The sequence below is a fragment of the Odocoileus virginianus genome, chromosome 5 (genome assembly GCF_023699985.2).
Source record: "Odocoileus virginianus isolate 20LAN1187 ecotype Illinois chromosome 5, Ovbor_1.2, whole genome shotgun sequence".
In the NCBI taxonomy this organism is placed as follows: domain Eukaryota; kingdom Metazoa; phylum Chordata; class Mammalia; order Artiodactyla; family Cervidae; genus Odocoileus; species Odocoileus virginianus.
In genome coordinates, this window is record NC_069678.1 from 29,863,530 (window position 1) to 29,884,839 (window position 21,310).

The 21,310-nt window shown below is 36.2% G+C and overlaps 1 protein-coding gene across 3 annotated transcripts in view; it reads left to right on the forward strand.

Annotated features, from left to right (window-relative positions):
* Nucleotides 1-21,310, forward strand: part of OLFM3 (olfactomedin 3) — a 197,191-nt gene that overhangs the window by 139,885 nt on the left and 35,996 nt on the right. The window contains exons 1-2 of one of the 3 annotated variants that reach the window (XM_020906099.2): nt 9,546-9,786; nt 19,660-19,806. In XM_020906099.2, the coding sequence (XP_020761758.2) occupies nt 9,658-9,786; nt 19,660-19,806 (276 nt within the window). In that variant the 5' untranslated portion in view covers nt 9,546-9,657. Of the gene's footprint in view, nt 1-9,545; nt 9,787-19,659; nt 19,807-21,310 lie in introns of those variants that run through there. The other 2 variants (XM_020906096.2, XM_020906097.2) reach the window with 2 other exon arrangements.

The following is a 21,310-nucleotide window of genomic DNA, read 5'->3' on the forward strand; positions in this document are numbered from 1 at the left end:
TGTGTCCACAAACATCAGCTCTTCACTTAGTTCTACTGTCTCTGGTTGGCTTCTGTGGCCCCATCTACTCAAAGTGGTCTGTAGATCAGCCACTTCTGATTACCTGGGAGCTTGTTAAAAATGTGGAACCTCAGGCCCTGCTCTCAGCATCTGAAATAGAATGTATTTACATTTTAACAAGATCCCCACCCGGCAGTGATTCATATGTACCTTAACATTTAGCCCTGTTCTAGATGATTCCCCAGCACTTTTTCTTCAATACTCTATCTCATGGAGAAGCAAATAGCAACCCACTCCAGTATTCTTGCCTGGAGAATTCCATGGCAGAGGAGCCTGGCAGACTACAGTCCACAGAGTCACACAGACTTAGACATAATTGAAGTGACTTAACACGCACACACATACAGAGGCTGATCAATAAATCCCTATTGAATGCATAAGTAATTCACCATGCAATAAACACTGCTCCTCAAACAATTCTAAATGCAAGTTTTATAGAAAATACTAACTTATACATGTATCTTGATATATATTAATATATTATTTAAAGGTAAACTATATAAAAAAGGACATATTTTATTATGGGCATGTTTCTGAATCACTCTAAGAAGAAGAAGCTATTAATGAGGTGCACATAAATGACATACATTTTGAACAGAAATTATGAGCAATCCCTAGCTTTAAGTTCAATAACTTCTTGAAAACTTTATGGACCACAGTAAGAGGTTAAGTATAGCATTAGCATGCATGAATGTTCAGAAAAAGGAACTTCTGTTTTTTCTTAAATAGCATTGAATGAGTAGAGAGGTAAAACATAAAACTTCCAAATTGGAAGTGTAAAATACTAGAATTATCTGTGCTGAAATTGTAGCCATACAGCCTAGGGAACACATCCGAATCCCAGGAGTGTGGAAGATGAAAGAAAGGGAGGAGGGCGGGGGCAGGGCGCGGAGAATACATTGCAAAGATATCTACTTTCAGTAATGGCAAATATCTCAACACTCTTCATGCTATACTGTGTCTTCATACCTTTTTGCAGACACTTGACAAGAAGCCTCTACACTAGAATTAAATTTTCAGCCATATGCTTTATGACTCAGATTATGTATAAATATTAGAATTCAAACTACTGCTGATTGACATGTGCATGTAATTTTAAATGCAATTTTCTTGATAATTCAATGTCCTTCAAAAGCTTTGATATTTCTGTTGCATCGCCTCCTTCTCAGAGAAAATGCTGTTTTCACAATAATGTTCACTTTTTCTAGTCTCTTTTTTCACTCAGCAGCCCTATATTGTTATCGTTTAGATAAATATAATAGGTTTATTAATTGGAAGAGAGGTAAAAATGTAAAGTACTAGCACAAATGGTGCATATTGTCAAAGGAAGGGCTGAAGAATATAATTCTCTACTTTTTGAAGCATAAAACATAATTCCTGTGACTTAAATTTTATCTTGGGGCCCACAGTAAATGACACAGTCCATTTCCTGGAGTGAAAAATTAAGAGAATTAAGAGCTAAGCTTTTAAAACTAGCTCAAGCACTATCTTTTTCCTGACCATTTCACTATAAGGTACCCTCTCTCTTTCTTTTACTCCTCCAGTACATCTATAAGATTAGAACTATTTAGCTCATGTGTACATATTTGTTTATACTCTGTTACATTCCAAGATTAATAAATTACCCAAAAGATGAAGCTATACCAAATCAATCTTGCATTTTTTCAGTATAGTACTCTTTCTGGCCCAAGGAATATATTGAATACCAAATAAATGTTTAGTAGATAGGTGTCTTTGAAAGTCAATGACAAAATAATCTGCTTGTTTTTCTAACAACAATTTATTATAAGAAATTCACTATCAACAATTTATTACCAGAAAATAATACATAATTAAGCTGGGAAATACAGACAATAAAAAAAATTAAGAAGCAGAAAAAAGTATTCAATTTCAATAACAAGAGACAACCTCTATCAACACGGTTTTCCTTTACTTATCCATTGTTAAGTTCATACATATGTCTCTGGACCTCTTTTAGATGAGTATTCACAAAGGGAGCTATTTCTAAGTCAAGTTACTTATGCCCTCCTAAAACTGTTTTTATAAGGTCAGTAGTTCTTAAATGTGTTGAAACAAAAAAGGACAAGAGAATGAGGTAATGAGTTTGTGCAGCATCATAAGTGATGGTTATTTTAATGACCTGGCCTTAACTGTTTTTCTGACCACCTTTCATAGAACTACATAACTCTTATGACACTTTCAGTGACAAAGCCTGCCTGATGTTTCAAGTTCAGATCTTTAGACATTTATGTTTAACTCTGTTTGTCTGCTGGATCTTTCTTGAAAAATTACAAAACAACCTTGACTACACATACTGAGGAGGGGACAATGCTGACAAATAAGTAGCTAATGCTGCTACATATAAACTAACTCTCCAGAGCTCCTGCTATTTCTGTGAATTTGCTAAAAAGCAAGCTACAAATGTAATCTTCTCTTATACTCTGAGATTCAGTGTTATTTACTACTACCAGAATTTTATTTTCAGCTAAACATTTCAAATGTCAAGAGGGAGATATGCTTTACGAAACAACTTACAACAACCTTTTAGAAAATTGCACGTCTCAAGATCCAATTTTATTCTTTCATGCTACCACTGGAACAGTCTTCTTTCTGATCACCAGGCAATTTTCCAACCTCTTTTGGAATTTCTCTTCCTAAACAATTTCTTCCAAAAAAGTTTTTGGCAGTAATCTGACACTTCGGTTTGCCCTCATAAGCTGGGTGAGTTAGAAAAATCTGAAAACAGATTCCAAAGAAAATGAAGCGGGGAGTGAACACTTACCTGAGAGTCAGTGTCTCTCTGATTAGAGTCTTGCTCTGTCACATTCAAAGATGAACTCAATAAGAGAAGACGTGTTACTTTTAATTTTTATGTTCAGCTTGAAGTATTCATTTACTGAGATCATGCAGTGACTTCACTGCAATGCTTCCCCCAAATAATCCCAGCTATTTAAAAAAGAAAAAGCTGGAAATAAGTAGTTGCTTTAATACTGTTATTGTATGTGTATGTGTGTGTGCATAACACTTAACAGCATACTTAGAACATGTCAGCTGGGGTTCAAGTACTGAACTTGCCCTTAATTAGCTGTGTGACTTCAGGTAGCTTACTTAACCTGTCAGTATCTCAGTTCCTCATCTACAGACTGGTTATAGTAACAATACCAACCTCATAGAGCTTGTGTGAGAATTAAATGAATTCATACAAATGTTCTAACAGTTCCAGGCAGACAGGCTTAAATAAGAAGCTCCTCAAAGCTGGCCTATGGGATGCATATGTTTTAGATCCTTTCTAGGATATTATGAGCAGTCATTCCCTATGAATCAATCATATTAGAATCAAGAATATATTCCACTTTTAAAACTCTTAAATCTAAACCTTTCTATTGGTAATTTATACAAAGTTTTGTGATCTTCACTTCCTCGTTGCTAACAATTTCTGTCTCTATTCTTTCTTCTATAAATGTGGGGGAAAGATAAATATCTTTTGCACTAGAATAATGATGACAAGTGCTGATTGCAAACCCCTTGTTTTCCAGGTCTTGTGATAAGGGTTATATATGTAGATGATTATTTCATCCCCACAAATTCCTAAGGAATCAGATTCTCTTGTTATCCCCAGTTTATACACAGGGTCTGGGCGGTCACACAGCTAGCCATCCAGTCTAGTAGCGTCAAAGCAGAAAGTAAGGAAGGGCCTGTGTGACTACAAAGATCAAAGCTGAGCTCTTAAATATGGCACTATATCATGAAATGGACTAGGCAGGAAATTCAGTTTAATTTCTTAATTTCCCAGTGGAACAACCTGGAGCAAGGCAATGAGGAAGATGATGCAAAGTTTGAGTCTTTTGCCTCATAGTCTGAGGGGCTCTCTGTTGCACCACTTTGTATCCTCCTTCCCTCTAGCTCAATCCTGGATTTATATTTTCTCACTTCTTCAATTTTGAGTAGAAAGTCAGAGAAAAAACCATGTTTGCACTGAATATTCCTCCCCCACATATCCATTTTTTTCTCCTTTGAAGGAGCAACAACAGCTGCCAACAGAGGATCCCCCGGGTTTATACAGCATCAGTCAGCTTCACAGATGAAGGCAAAGATGAGAAGACAGAAATCCCTCCTTTAGAACTTTGCTAATGTTTTTCACTCAATTCATTCTTTCTCAGTGCACACTTAAGACAACACTGAAACCTCTGGGCAAGAATGGCAGAACACTGAATTCCAGGAGCCACAAGTGGTCCCCGATTGATTGCCAAGGGACAAGTGAAGGAAGTCAGGTGAATGGACACTCAGATCTCCATCTTCTCCAATTTGTTTTCTTTAAACCCATCCTTTCCATAGCCTACAGTCTCTTCCATCTCCCCCTATGTTATCAGAGACAAACTTCATTAGCCAAAGGCAACAGGAAAACAAGACTGCTTTCATATTTATTTAGGGTTCCAGTGACTTGAGGCTTATCAGGAGAAGTCAGAATACGAGTTAGAGACAGTACTTCTTGGCTTAGACCAGAAGTGCTTGCATTCTAAATCTCGATTTTGGAAGGAAAAAGCATTCTTAACTTTTAAGTATAAACTGTCTTTATACTCAGGTATACATTCATTATGCACACACAAACACACACATGGAAAATTCAATATTACTCTGGCTTATTTTGCAAAAAATAGAGGGGTGCTCTATTTCAATTGTTGCATTTAAAAGGGTCTCTCCTCTTAACATGAGGGAAGTTCAAGGACAAAACAGTAGTATGTTAATTTGTGCACACATTTACTAGGCATGTACTGCCATGTACTAGGGCACTCTCCTAGGCATAGAGAATATCCCAGTGAACAAAATAGGCAACATTCCTGCTTTCCTGGAGCTTTATTTCTAGGGGAGAAACCGAGTAAAAAACAAGATGAATAATTCTATAGGATCTTAACCTGTGGTAATCTCTATGGAAAACAAAAAGTGCAAATCAGCAAAGGCTAACATGGAATGATTAGATGAAAAGTGTAGAAATTTGAGAGAGCATGGTCAGCAAAGATCTTATAAGAAAATGACCTTTGAATTGAAACAGAAAGGAAGTGAGAAGACACTTGAGAAACTGGAATTCTGCCAGAGAAGAGCAATTTCAAAAGTCCTGAGGTGGAAAATTATCTTGCATCCCTGAAGGAGAGTGACTCCATTGAAGAGAATGAAGAGAAGGGTTATAAGAAATGAGATTAGAGAAAGCAGATTATGCAGACCCTTACAGATCATGCTAAACATTTTTGCTTAACCAGGGTCAAACAGGAATCTAGTAAATAACTTTAAGCAGAAGAATAACATAATCTGACTTATAACTTAACAGAATCACTCTGATTAGGGGATTACAAAAGGACTGAAGTGGTACAAGGTCAATAACTGGAGGCTCTTGTAACAAATGAGATGAAAAGATGATGATGACTTGGAGCAGCCTGGTAGCAGTGAGTGTAATGTGAAACAGTGAGTGTTGGGTATATTTTGAAAGTAGAGATGAAAAGATTTGCTGATGAAACTGATAAAATGTGAAAAATAAAAGAAAAAGTTAAGGTTGAAATCTAACTTTTCAACTATGGAACTGAAATAAAGAAGATTTTAGGAATGATCACATGTATATAATTGTTTGGTTTATTTCTTTTGTTTTGTTCACTAGAGAGCAGGAAGGCATATCAGAAGCTCATTTTTTTTAACATGTTCAATTTAAGATGTCTATTAACCATCCAAGTGGAGATGTCAAGTAGATAATTGGATATACAGGTCTGAATTGATAGGAGAGGTTTGTGAGGAAGAAATGAATTTGGGAGTCATTAGCATATAGATGAAGAAGCATCAACAAAAGTGACTGAGAAAGAGCTGTCAGAAAGTAGAAGGAAAACTAGGTGAATGTGATATCCTTCAAATCAAGTGGTGGGATGCGGTGGGAGGGTTGGAGGGAGACTCAACAAAGGGGATATATGTATACTTACAGCTGATTTGTTGTATAGCAGAACCTAACAACATTATAAGGCAATTATAATCTAATAATAAAAAAAACAAAAAAATTATCTCAAGGAGGAGAAAGTAACAGTCTGACAAATGCTATTCATAGGTCAAGAAAGTTGAGAACTAAGAACTGACTGATGGATCTGGCAATGTGGTATTATCCATAGCCTTGATAAAAGTAGTACCAAGTGGAGCAGAGAAGTATGAACAAAACTTGCCATTAGTGAAAGTTTTTGTTCACTAGGGAAAAATAAATTGAAAATAGTGAATACGGACAACTCTCAAGAAGGTATGCTGCAAAGGGATAGTGAGTAATAGGAGAAATAAATGAAGAGAAAACAGCATCAGAAAAGTATGGTTTACTTTGCTATTTTTAAAGAAAAGTATAGGAAATTATATATATGTAATTAAATCTAAAGGTTGTCTGAATTAAAGTCTAAATAAAATTGTTAGTAGTTTTAACACTATATTCCAAAATTAACCATTTTTGTTACCTAAGTAGGACACATTATTATTATTAGGTCATTAAGTCTGCATGGTCTAATGAAATGTAACTATTTTCTGAACTCCATATGTGGGTACCTCACCATCCAGGGACTCTCTCTATCACAGGCAACTATCACCCAGTGTATAACAATAAAATCTACTGTCTCCCTAGAGTCATATTTCTACTTGTATCACTACCTTGATGAGCAACATTCACCACCCAAATTCCCACCCAAATTCCAAACAATAAAATCTACTGTCTCCCTAAAGTCATACTTCTACTTGTATCACTACCTTGATGAGCAACATTCACCACCCAAATTGCTTGGAAATTCCCCCAAGCAACTTCCTCTCCTATACTTCTCACATCTATTTATTCACTAAGTGCTATTAATTTCACCCCAATTCTTTATGAAGTCCATCCTTTTGAACTCCACTGACAGTGTTCTAGGACATCACTTCCTGCCCAAATTACAAGAATATGCTCCTACAGTGATGCTCTTCTCTCTGATATGCTTCGTTGTTACTACAACCCCATCTGCCTATCCCAAATCATAACAACGCCAACGTAATAAACTCAGATACAAAACTAATGACTTCACAGCCCTGCTTAAGACTCCTGAATTACATCCAAGATAATGTCCAAACATCTTTGGTTGACCCTGAAGCCCTGGGAGTTGGTAACTGCTAGTCTTTCCAGTCTCATTTCTGGCTATTACCCCATCAGCATTCACACCATGATGTATTAATAGAATATCTCTAACCACTGGGTTTCTAGTCCTGAACACAGGTTGCTACATCTGTGTAGCAGCTACCAGCTCCCCCCATCTGCAAACGAGAACTCAGCACATAAAATGGAAATTATAATCAATTTACTAGATTATGAGAGAAATGCAAACTGTTTAACCTTAACAAATCATAGCTATTTTTATTTTCCATAACTAACAATTATCATAATTTAAGCTTTTCTTCTTTCAGTGTGTGCCTTTTAAATCTGTTTTTCTGAAAACACATTATGGCTTTTATATTATTTATAAATATCATCAAATCATAAAGTTTCACATTGTTTTCTTTTAGTTTTTCAGTACAGGTATTTGCATTTCTAGGAAACTGTAAGAAGCCTTCCAATTATATTGTAGTTTTCTTCATTTCTCTTTAATTTGCAAATAAGAGTACTGATTTCCCCTGACATTCATGCTATTAGTCTTCTAAGGATGCTATTATTTTGTTGACTGATACTTCATTAATAAGTATAATTATCATCTGACATGTTGCATCTTAAATTATCCAGTAATTGCATGTATATTAGTTTTCAATTTTGTAAATTAAACTCTTGAAAAGACACTCTTCTCTTTTTATTACCAGGTAATTTTTTGAAGAATTAGATTTGTGAATCTACTTTATGTTTTGTTACTGCCATATTGTAATAATAATGTAAAATTTCACAGTCCTTTCCATGAATGCTCTGTTATTTAATATTATGTTAACTATTATGCTTTTATGTTAAATTTACCATATGATGCAATTTTTGAAAAAGACAAAAATAGTAAGTATTTGATTTTCTGGGCACTATGGTTAAAAAATAAGGGCCAGCTGAAATCATCTGGATATATTCTGAAGGAAAAAAGTAGCCTGGATTTCAAGGTAATATATGCAAGGCAGATTTGAGGAGTCTCAGTACTCACCCCAGTTTAAAGCTGTTTTTAAGGATAAAGGCACACACCTCGATAAAGATAGACATATATATATATATTTCAATTTTAGTAAAGATATTTTCTTTATTTCTTCTGCAAAACTGTTGAAGAATATATATATGGCTTTCTAGATATAAATAAGTCCAGAATTCTCCTAAGGAATCAAAACATTTTTTTTTTTCCTTTTTATAAGATTCCTTTTCATTTCATCTTCATTCAGCCATATTTCTCTTCATGTCTTCTCTCTGTATTTTTATTTTAAATCACATATATTATATAAGACAGTGGCCTCTGATTTATATCATTTGGGACCTGAGATTTGGCTGTGGGCAATTTTGTAGTATTTGTAAAAAGAATATATTAAAATTACCCACAAGCCCAAATTCAATACTTACACTTACCAGCATAACTCTAATAAACAGATTATTGGACTTTAAAGCTAGAACAGGCCTTGGAGAGCAGAGAATCCAACCTCTACACATTGAAGGAAAACAAAGTGAAGCTAAGGAGTTTTAATTCACTGGTCAGTCACTCAACTAAATAAAAGAGAACAAGGAGTTAGATCCTTAGATTCCCTGAAGCCAAGTCCTGTGCTTTTTTTAACGTTCTTTCACGATATAGACTTCCAATATTAGTCTGTCCTTCTGCACAAGGTGAAAATAGAGAATTGAGTTTGCTGTGTGCCTGTGAAGCTGCTGAGCATTCATTCATGAAAGCAAAACTGAGAACCTATGAAATTTCATTATCAGAAGCTTTTCTCCAAGGCTGCCTTTTCTGTCTATTCCCATGCAATATGCCTAGGGCAATGTCCTCCACAGGCAGTAGCTAATAATCTCTGACAATTTTTTTTAAGAAGCAACAGTGCTAATTTTAGGCTACTATATTAAAAAATAACAATTTCTTATGCAGTATCTAATGATTTTGGATATTCTTTACAGATTTTATTTTCATGTTTTGTCTAAAACCACTTTTTCCATGCTCAGAGAATATAAACAATAAGTTTGGAGTTAGAAACGTGTGCTGCGACAGACCTCAATTAAGAGTTTTTTGCTGTTGTTTTTATGAAGAATAAGGAGCAGCTGATTATCCTGACGGAAATCCCAGAGGCAGTGAACTCTTCATGGTAACTGACTACGGTGGAGCAGGAAAAGCTCAAGTTTCCTCCTCCGTTTATTCTTATGCTCTAAAAATTACCAACCAAGCCCCATCAATATTTTGTGTGATGATCCAGCAAAGTATGTGGTAAAGGAGGAAAAGGAAGAACAGGGCACTTCCCGAGAGGGTGGGGTAAGAGGTTCTGTGAGCTTTCCCGCGTGATTAGAGCTGGAGAAGTTGATCTCTTTTCATGCCGTGGACGTGGCTGCTGCAGTCACGCCTCCCGCTGCCAGCCCAGCACTGGGATCTTAATCAGTCACTATGAAAACTCATTAGCTCCACAGCAATGAGCCTTCCGCTGCTGAAGCTTGGCGCTGTGCTCAGTACCATGGCAATGATCTCAAACTGGATGTCCCAAACTCTCCCATCCTTGGTAGGACTGAACACCACGAGGCTGTCAACGCCAGATACCTTAGTAAGTCACTCTGGTGGGCTTGGCTGTCTTGGGAAAAAAGTGCATTAAAACAGTGGGCTTTTTTTTTTTTTAAATAAACTGCAAAGGCTGAGATTTTGCTCCTCTATTTACAGGTCTACTTCAACGATACAGTATTTCTGTGGTAACTATAGTCATGGATATTCTTTTATGAATACTTTAAAGTTACATCAAAGGATAAATGAACTGCCTGAGAAATTAGCTGTGACAGGAAATACTAGATTCATTAAATTCTTAATGAAAAGCTTTAGTTTATATGATTCTGAGGTTTTAAAGGATTCTTTCTTTTTAAAGTATGTTTTGTTTCTTATGATTTCACTTCTTTTAACATATGTAAAATCCTCATAATTTGTCCTGCAGAGTATGCTACAGAGTATATTCCAGCTAATCTAGATTTACTATAGCAGGCTCTTCTTCAGAATTCAATTCCTGTGACTGTTTGAAATGTATTCAGTTGGAGAAACCAATCTCTATTAAATATAAATGAATAATAATTTAAAAAAAGCTCAACAACTTAAAGACTGACCAAAAAAACCTTTTTTTTTTTTTTTGCGAGCTAAGAATCATGAACAACAGAAAACTTACTTGATAAAATCATCTCCCTGTATTGTTTCATAAAGACTTCTCCTGTCACAAGTTTAACTCTTGTACTACTGTAGTTTTTGCTCTTAATGTTTTTTTAACCCTTCCCACATTATAACAAATGTCTTTCTCATTTTATGTCATTTTATGTCTTTTCTCAGTTTATAAAACATGGTTTAGTTAGCAATACCCTAAAATGTTTCAAATAAAAACTATTGTTCTGTCAAATAGAAGGTTACAAAGTGAAATAGAAGGAATATCCTAGAAAAACAATTTCTGTGTTAGCAAATAAAAATTACAGAAATCATTAGTATTTGGAGTCCTTTACTTTTTCTATCTGTTTTTACCATTGGACTGCTCCAACAAATCAGAAAAAGTCAGATACTTTAAAAAAAAAAAGGCAACTCACCTTCAAGACCTGTTTGTAGTTACTACTAATAATTACTCTACCAATCAATGTATAATTAACTGAGTAGAGTCAGATCAAATTAATTACGTAATATTCCAGCTACACCCAGTGCTCAGGGCACCATCAGAGCACATGTCACATTGTGACCTGCTTTCACATTTTTACCTCCCTCCAGTCACTGCTGCTACCTCAGTGTTTCCATGATTGAGAATGCCCTCTTCCCTGTATGATGTGTGTAGCAGAAAGGAAGTAAAAGGGATTATTTGTAGTTATAAAGAAAGCAGATAACACAAGTTTATTGATGTGGCATCAATAAGCAATGGCAAAACAAAGAAATGTAAACTATTAATATTTACTGAACCAAGTATCTTCAATGTTCAAGTACCTGGTGATTTTTTACTTAGTTTTTGAATTAACTCTTTCAAGAAATGAACCATTGAAGCAATTCATGAATAAACTATATTTCAAACATGGTAGCTTGCTTCTGATATATATATTTTTTGCATCTATAGATACTGGTTTGGTTATCTTCTATTTGTTGTTGATAGAGGAGAATCAACTTTCCAAAATCATAAATGATTCTTTTAGGATTTTTTTATTCTTTTATGAATTTAAAGTAAATTCATTTCTTTACTTTCTGATTAGCAATCTTGGTTGAAAAATATAAAATATTGGTATGGCCTACAAATGTTCTGACACACCTGAATCTTGCTTTGAGTGACAAAAAACAAACTAGAATTCAGAGAAGTTTACACTATGGTATTCACTAGAATGGAGAAATCAGGTTGCAAAAGTGTGTGCGAGTGAGTGTGTATGTGTTCCTATGTGCATGTTTTACAGAAGTGGCAAACTTTACAGAAGTACTTTCTCCACCTTAACTATACAAGATGATTGCTCATATCTTAGGAATTCTATGGTAAAAAATGAATGAATATATATTTCCTAGATTAAGATCATTAAATGTTAACGCTGGAAAAAATCTTAGAAACTATCCAGGCCAGTTATTTTTGCACTACTTTTGGCAGTGGTGCCTCTTTTTTTTTTTTTTAATTAAATCTTATGTAATACATGCAGAATAAATACTTGTTGAATGAATCTTAAAGTGGAAATTAATATATAAAACAAGTTATGGGTCAAAAAATAAATGATGGGGGGAGGCTTTACTGGGCCTTTATCATCTGTTCCCTCCCCCACATAATCAAGTCCCTTCCCTGATCAAAATACCTCAAGAACCTTAAAACTTTTCTCAGGAGCTTAGCTGGAAATATGACTGCTCTAATCCAACCCCCTTATTCTGCAAGTGGGAAGACTGACTTGCAGCCTAAATGTGTACATGACTAAAAAGAGCTCCCCTCTCTGGTTAATGGCAGAGCCAAGGGTGGAAGCAAGCCCCCGACTGCAGTCCTGGCCAGGGAAGTCCTCTCACACACCTCTGCTCTCCCTACTCCTCCTGGACCCTGGTGCCACATGAGATTCTCTCTACCCAGTTCAAGTGGGTTCCTATAACCCTGGACTCCACTTTCTTTAGATGGAAGTTATTAGACAGTTCCCTTTTTAGTAAGCAGAGCTATGATGTCCAGCCCTTCTCAAACTCTCTCTATATTCACTTTAGGCAGTACAAATTGTATAAGCCTGAAACACCCCCCCATCCAAATGAATGAATGAATAAATAAATAAAAGATGTTCGGTCACTCAGTCACATCCAATTCTGTGAGACCCCATGATGCCAGCACACCTGGCTTCCCTGTCCTTCTCTATTTCCTGGAGTTTGCTCAAACTCTTGTCCATTGAATTGGTGACACCAGCTCAAATAAATAAATAGTGTAGGTCTTAAAATTTGTTTTATGAGAGTCTGTGGGATGCACAGATGGCAAAAAATGCAGATTTACCCAAATATGGATATGGTCTTTCTTTAAAATGGTAGTTTCAAAAGACCTTAAAAAAACAAAAATAATATACAAAGAGTTTTAATCATTAAAGACAATTAAGCCTTTTTATGGCATGAACCTCTGAAAAAGGTAGTGTACATTTGATTGCTCAAAAGCTTAAACAAGTTTTTAAATTTCCAAGATATTTTTGTTAGTAAGTAAGTTAAACACAGCTCCTTATTAGGGGAAAAAGCTCTCTCTCTCTGTTTCTCTTAGATCTTGAAACATGCCTTTATCCTTCTCTTTGGCCCTGTTTTCTTTTCCTTCTAATTGTTCCAGCCTTTGGAGGAGCTGGTGTCTGCAAAGGCAAAGCCTTGGCTCTGAAAAAGCTCAGGCTCCCTCTGGCACATCTCTCTGATGCAGAGTAACTTCCCCCTGAGGCTGAGTTTCTGAGAAATCCCCCATGCTGTGGATTCCACACCAGGAAGAACCTGGTAAAGAGCAATTAGATAAGCAGAGGACATTCGGCTCACACCAGCTGTTCTCAGTCAGCCCCACCACTGAGGTGGGAAGAGGCCTCCAGGGGACCGGTGGGCATAAGTGATTTGTTTTGCTACATTTTCAAATAGCTTCTCCTCACAGATAACTACTTCAATAAGTCAGTCACTTTAAGTTCTGGAAAATGAACAGACTACCCTTACACAAACTCTCAAAGCTTTCCAACTTTCTTAACTCACCAATTTTATTTTCAGTTCTGGACAAAAATATCGGACTTCTCTGTTTTGTATCACTATCTTACTCCCCCAAATCTTTAGGCAATGTCCATTTTGTGAAAGACCAACTAAACACATTAAGGAGATGGATGAGAGAACAGAATGGTAAATCTTGAAAAACACAGAGGATGTGATAATTGCCTTTGTATAGTAGAATTGTGAAGTGGGTAAGAGAGTAGGTTTATTCCTGTTTAAGTACTTAAAAAGTAGGGCTACAGGGGAAAATTACAAAGAGATCCAGTCCTTCAGGTTTCCACCAATGAAATGGGCTGCCTATGAAAAACTGAAATTCCTATCATGCAGAGTTTAAGTGGAAACACAAGGAGAATACACAGAAGTGTCACTGAGTGGAAAGAGTCCCAGATACGACTTCCAAGTCTTTCCCAACTCTGTCATTGTGATTTCCAGAACAGGAGCAGAAATGATCAACCAACCTAACTTTGATGATGCCTTCAATCTAACTGTTTGTTCTGTATTTATAGTTGTTTTCCTTAGAACTCTGAGGTTGTCTTGAGTGAAGAATATACATTTCTTATTTCAGTTCCAACCAGTCTCGTAAGAAATGGGAAAAGAACTGCAATGCAGTGACATCTTTATTAACACATCCTCCATAACACAGCTTCTTTTAGTGTGGTCTGTCAGCATCTCTGTAATTTCTGTCCTCACATTTCTTTGCTCCCCACAACTAAAGCCATTAGCATGCTAAACCACATTTCATTATCTGAAACCAAACGTATCCTCAGACAGAAAATTTATAAGGAGTTTTCATCAGGTATCTCCTCTAATGCATCAGGTATCTCCTACTGTAAATCAAACAGGTTTTAGTAAACAGATTTTTTTCTACTTTATTTTCCCCTGCCTGTACACCACCTTTAGTAGCTAAAGCCCTTATTCTTTTTGCCTCAGTCTGTACTTTTAAGAAATGCCCAGGCACTCAGCATAAAATGTAAGACCTAGTAATGTGCAACTAGTTGATTCTGTCCTCTTCAAGGGATCAGAAATCCGTCCCTTCACCTGCCCCTGCACTCGTGTCCTGTCAAGACTACTGCTAACCACTCCTGTAGAGTTCCAACTGCTGCCTGTTTCCACAATTTGGATAATGCCCTCCACCTGCCTGGATACAGCTCCTCTACAGATAGTCTTTTCAGCTATTGGTGAATGGACAAAGGCACTTATCTGCACATAAATAACTCTGGGCTGAAAACTAGAGAAAAACTGGTATAAGTCCCATATATGCCATTTACTAAATGGGTGACTTGGAACAAAATTACCTAAGTTCTTTGAATTTCAGTTTCCTCATAATAAGATGATGCCTATTCCTAAGGATAGGTGGTTCAAAAGAAGTGAAACCAATACAAGAGAAGGGATTTTATAAAAAGAAAAATATGCTGAAATATACAATATTTTTACTTTTACCCCAGTCTTCAGGATCTTTCTTTTCTGTTACAAAGCCTTTGAAGTTCTGAGAGCTTCTCATGCAGTAATAGCTCTATATTTATAAAGCATAGGTTTGTAATCAAATTATAAACAAAAAACCCCAACTTGAAACCCAATTGTTAAAATTATCATTTTAATTCTCCTCTTTAGAGCATTCTTAAATATTTCATGAGTTTTGTGATGTTAAAAACTGCTAAATAGTTCATTTAGTTCTTCTAATTAACACAAAAGGTTCAAAGAGAACTGCATCAGTAATCACTGTACATAGCAATGCTTTGGGTAGTAATAAACCCCTGCACCCTCCAGGTTCAAGAAGTCAGCTCCTCGGGAGTTCAGAAAATTCTATCAGGATCATCTTCACCATACAAAAAAGGGAATTTCAGACACTGGGGGTGCAGTGTGGTGGTTAAACTTTCAAACTCTGATACCAGACTGTGCAAGTATGCAAATCCAAGCTCTGCTGATCACCACCATTATGACCTTGAGCAAGTTTCTTACTGTCTGAAATTCGCAGTTTCCTCACCTATAAAATGGGCAGAATAATACCATCTGGTCCATAGAGTTACTGTGATATTCAAAGGCAGTAATGCATGTGAGCTGCCAACTGATGACTAGCAGCTCCATAAATGTTTGCTATTACTATTACATGAATTTCATGTTGACATTTGAGGAGTTTTTTTTTTTTTTTTAAGTTAAAATGGGAGCAGGTCTTCTTGCATTGGTATCTAAAACCCATCTAACTATAACTTTCTACCTGAGGTCTCAGTTGGTTTTATTTTTATCCTCTTTTCAATGCCAATATGGGTGCCATAAATGAGACTACTACAGCTACTCACAAAGCTTCCTTCATTCATCACTAAACCTGACACAGAAATCTCTATCAAACCCACACAACTGTCAAGCCCTCATCTTTTATACTAGCTTTTTTCTCTTTTGAGTTACCTTTTCTTGCCAAAACGGTAAGCTGCCAAAGTTGAGATCATTGAAACTAACTCTGTATAGATAAGGCCAGGGTTCTTTTCCATAATACTTAGAAGAAGACAACTGAACATACAAACAAGACCAGACTCTATTTTTATTAGGCTGACACTTCAGGAAGAATGATAAATGAACATCAAATTCTACTCACCTTTTATGCTTCCCTCATTCCAGAGAGCGACTGACACCTTGCCCAGATGTGATAAGTTCCTCACTAGTTAGCCAAACACCTGGCAAGCAAGCATCAATATTAATGCTACCAGGTTTAATAATCAGTATTTGCACTGCTGTTAAAGATATTTTAGGGTTATAATTGGGTGGCCCCTTCTCCTCTATACAAAAGCTAAACACATTCTAGTGAGAAGCCTTAGTTTTCTGACACATTTGAGATTTGTGTCCAATGTCAAGAGCAGCTTAGTTGAAACTATAGGACCTAGGTCAAGATATATGTGTTCCATACAGTCACTCAGCTTAAACCCTTAATTGTATTATTAAAAGTACTCTGCTAAGCTCTATCTATCCCCATTCTGTAGATAATCTCTTTGCATTTTTTCCTCTTTAATTAAAAAAAAGACTATCTTTAAGATCCTATCTATTCTAGTCATATATAACTCTAAGTACATTTTTTCTATCCTAACCAGATAGTCAGGCATAAATGCTAGAAAGAAGGAGTAAGGGGGGATGGGGGAAAAAAAAAAAAAAGAAATGGTAATGAATCCAACACCCAGAAATAAATGGCAGCACAGGATACTTCTATGAATTATCTGAGAAAGGAGATTAAAAGGTTTGGTATCAGTTGCTTTTCATTATAGACCAAGGACAAGGACTATGACATCTGAGTTTCATAAGTTTAAAATTTATAGCCTCTGCATGATTGGTGTTAGAATGACTTTAAGCACCCTGTAGTGATTATCTCTAAAGCTCTTGGGGAAAAAAAAAAAATCTGTGTGTTGGTTGATTGTGTGTGATGAGCTATGGTCTGGGAGAGAATAGGAGAGTATATCTGTTCTGCAAATTCCAAGACAGAGCCAGGCTGAATTTACTTAAGAATCTGCTTCCTACCATGTAAAGTGCTTCAGTATATATTTAGGCAAACACACCAGCGCAGTTACACCAACCATTATGCAAAATAGCTCTCTGCTGGTCACCATTCACCTCCTTGTTTCTAACCCCACCTCAGTCCTTCTCTTATCCTCCCTTGTTCTAGTCCCTTCAGCCTGAGTCTTTAAATACCTTCTCTTATAGACAAAATTCATCTCTCTCTTCTCCTGATCATTTAAGAAACACCTCCTTTTATGTTGATTCCCTGGAAAACACAGAGGAGAAGGCAAAGAAAAGCCAAAGAATTTTAAATCCCAGTTGCAGAAGTTAGTCAGAGCTTAGCTAGAAAGAGGCCCACCCATTTATCTGGTATTTTCACAGGAGAAAGAAACTCAGATGCAAACTGGATAGTCTGTCTATGTAAGACCTGTTAGGTAGTTTTTTCAGTATCCATATGATTGACCTTTAAGAATAATTATCTGGATGTTCAGCCTCATATTAATATGGCCATAACATTGGAATTAACAGCAAGACAATATAGCTATACAGTCTAGTAAGGGAGCCATTGTGGCTACTGGAATGGGGCTAGTCCAAACTGAGGTATGCCATGATAGTAAAATGCACACTCAATTTCAAAGGGTGTACAAAAAAGGAGGAAAAACAATGTAAAATATCTCATGAATAATTTTTATATTGATTATACATGTTGAAACAATAATATTTGTATATATCGGGTTAAATAAAATATATTAATAAAATTAATTTCACTTATATCCTTAATTTTTTTAAACCTGCCCACTAGAAAATTTAAAATTATCCATGTGGCTGTCAATCTATTGAACAGTACCACTCTTGCTTCATACAAAACTCTACTACATACAAGCTGCACATTCTTAGGCAGGTTAACTAACTTTCTCTTCTGTGAAATGGGAATAATCATTATTCCTGATTCTTGGCATCTTTGACTGTATCCTTCCATTAGCAAGTCAATGCCTGTGAGCTGTCCCTTGGCATAGGGTCTAATCTTGAGTAGGCAGCACTCCTCAGCCTCAGCAAACCCCAAAGAGAACTCAGTTGAGAGTCAAGCCACTGATACCCTCAGCAGTTGGAGGAATGAAAGAATGCCTCTCTGAGCACTGCATCAAGGCATCCACAATTTCTGATTGTATAATGCAGCATCTATGCTCAAAGCACAGCTATTCTGAAAAATAACTAGGCAAAAATGAGTTACTTATTTTTGTACTTGATAGAATGTAATTAATATAGCAGACAGGAAATAGTCAATATATCCCATAGTTGGATATAGACTAATTATTTAAACAAGACATAAGAAAGATAGAAAATACTACTAGACAATGCATATTAAATGCCTAGTGAATAGTACAGACAATCTTTCAGAAGAGGCTGAAACCATATCTGATTCTCAGCTGCTCAGTCATCCAACTCTTTGAGACCCGCAAGGACTATAGCCTGCCAGGGTCTTCTGTCCATGGGATTTTCCTAGCAAGAATACTGGAATGGATTGCTATTTCCTCCTCTAGAGGATATTGCTGACTGAGGGACTGAACCCATGTCTCCAATATCTCTAGCACTGCAGGTGGATTCTTTACCACTAAGCCACCAGGGAAACCATAAAGTGAAACTGAAAGTCACTCAGTCATGTCTGACTCTTTGCCACCCCATGGACTAGACAGTCCATAGAATTTTCCAGGCAAGAATACTGGTGTGGGCAACCATTTCCTTCTCCAGTGGATCTTCCCAACCCAGGGATCAAACCCAGTTCTCCTGCAGTGCAGGCGGACTCTTTACCAGCTGAACCACCAGGGAATCCCAAGGGGAAACCATAAGAGCTGAATAACTGAAGGTTTATTAATGAGGTATTTCAAGTAGGAGAACAAAATGAGTAATATACAAAGGTGTGAATCTAGGTGGGCATGCTTTCAGGACACACCAAGACCAATTTGGCTGGAAAGCAGTTTCTTATAGGAAGATACAGGGGGTAAGAGTAGAAACATAAATAGGAGGCAGACTGCAGTAGAACAGAAACATCACTTTGAGATAAGCTTCTAGGGAGGCAGGTGATAAGTGCATAAAAGTAATCTGGGAAGATCAATATTGCCAGAGTAATTTGGCCTCTACCAAAATACTGTCTTTAACTCCTCTGAGACTCTATATCCTTTGCGAACCAATGTTGGTCTAATTATTTTTACCCTATATTCTCATGTGATACCTGTCCAGTTTTATTAATAATTGACCCTTCAATACATAGGAAGCTCTCTGGGAGAGAATTTTGCTTCAGAAGATTACACATGAACAATAATCAGAAAATATATATATATATGTACTACTTATTACCGTTTGTGTTGAAAAAGACTAAGAGATCTTACGCAGAAAGACTGGTGATATGTGACTAAGTATTTAGCAGATACTTCTAAAGTTGCATTAAAATGTCCAAATATGACAGAAAGCATTGGGGGTGGTGTAGAATCAATAATCAATAATACACAATCAAAATGAATAATACGGAACCAAAAAAAAAAAAAAAGAGTCTCCTTCTGTCCACTGAAAAGGAAGTTGTAAGTGAATGAAGATGTGCTGCCTACTTAAATTGTTCAATCTCATTTTTAATTTTAGAGAAAAACTTTTTAAGAGAAAACTGTTTAGGAAAAAACTGTAAAAATAAAAAGATACTTTGCTTAAAATCATACAAACTCATGCTCTCTTTAACTCTCTGTGTGTTTTGTATGTTTGCTGTTGGTTTCCTCAGACTCAGATTAGTCCCAAAGAAGGGTGGCAGGTATATAGCTCAGCACAGGATCCTGATGGACGATGCATTTGCACAGTGGTTGCTCCAGAACAAAACCTGTGTTCCCGGGATGCCAAAAGCAGGCAGCTTCGCCAGCTGCTGGAAAAGGTAGGTGTCCTCTGTCCCCTGCGAATATTCTTACTGAAATCTACCATTCTTTGTAAAGGAAATATGGGAAAGCAGGTTAGGGTAAAGAGGGGTCTTCCAGTTTCGTTCCCCTTCTCAAATAAATGTTTTCCTCCCTTGAAAGCAGTACCTCAAGATTCCTTTTCTACTGTTCTATTTATGACTTTTACTGTTTCCAATCTTGCTCTAAGACTAATTTCCATCATATTTCCCAATATCCAGTTTCTCAATATCTCTCCTTAAGAAAAAAAAATAGTACGAAGCCTTATTCCTATGTCAGAAATTTAGCCTCAACTCTCAAGATCACACGAAACTCTTTGAGCTCATACTTTTGGATCTCATTAACAACCTTGCAAGGAAGTAAAAATAATGGCATACAATATGCAAGCTATCTGGACAGATAATGAATAATTCTAAGTATTTATCATCATCCTCTAAGTCATTCCTTTGAACATTAAGTTCTTCAATTTCATTCAAGAGCATTCTCTCCATATAATTTACTTAAGCTGGATCCATAACAATCAAAAGCAGAATGCCCTTGATTTATTCTCTTTCACAGATGAAAGTCGTCTCATGAAAGGTTATTTATGTTTAGTTTAGGGACAAAAAAACAACAACGAGTGGTTCTTTCAATTTTTCTCATTCAGACTTTCACTGTGTCAGTCCCTGAATATAGTTGGACAGCTGGAGTGGCTAGACTCATGGAAGGATGACAACATATTTGAATTTTAAATACCTTCATGGATAATAAGATAAATTAGGTAGTATGTATTTTCAGAGGATATCATGCTCAACAATTCACTCTGTGTAATACCATTTCCGTGATCATCTACACAATTATGGCACAAAAAAGGAAGCTTTAACAAAAAACAGAGAAGCTAGAAAAATGAAAGCACTGAATCTGTTAATACAGACATTCCTATTTTATGGAATTTAAGCTGCAGTAACTGTCTTCCACTGCCACATAAATAAAATAACTTTCCTCAGTGTACACTATTTGAAAGTGTATTGATGCCCTAAGATTTTAAGAAGATTTTTTTTTCATATTTTCATACAGAGATTAGTTTTTCTGAAGCCCTTACCCTTGGAGTTATCATCATCTATTTGCTCTCTTTTCTTAAGACTCTTTTTAAACAAGATCCAGTCTTCCCTGTTCCTTCAAAATCTGTCTCCCAGACAAGAGCAAATTTAACTGTCATTCAAGTTAATGACTCCAGCTATCAACTGTTAGAAATCATGACATATGAACTAAGATTATTCCTGTGTATTGTTTTCCAATCTAGATTTTCTTTATATCTAGGGAAAAAATTGAAACATATAGTTTAGTATTGTTTGGTTACTAAGGAAATTAATTAGGCTAGTAAAAAGATTTAATCTTTTAAGTCCAGTTTTGCTTTTCTATTAGTTTGTATTTCTTCTCAGATTACTTTCTACTCCAACCTTCTTTCCTACACACACAAAAAAATCTTTCTACAAGTTTGATGAG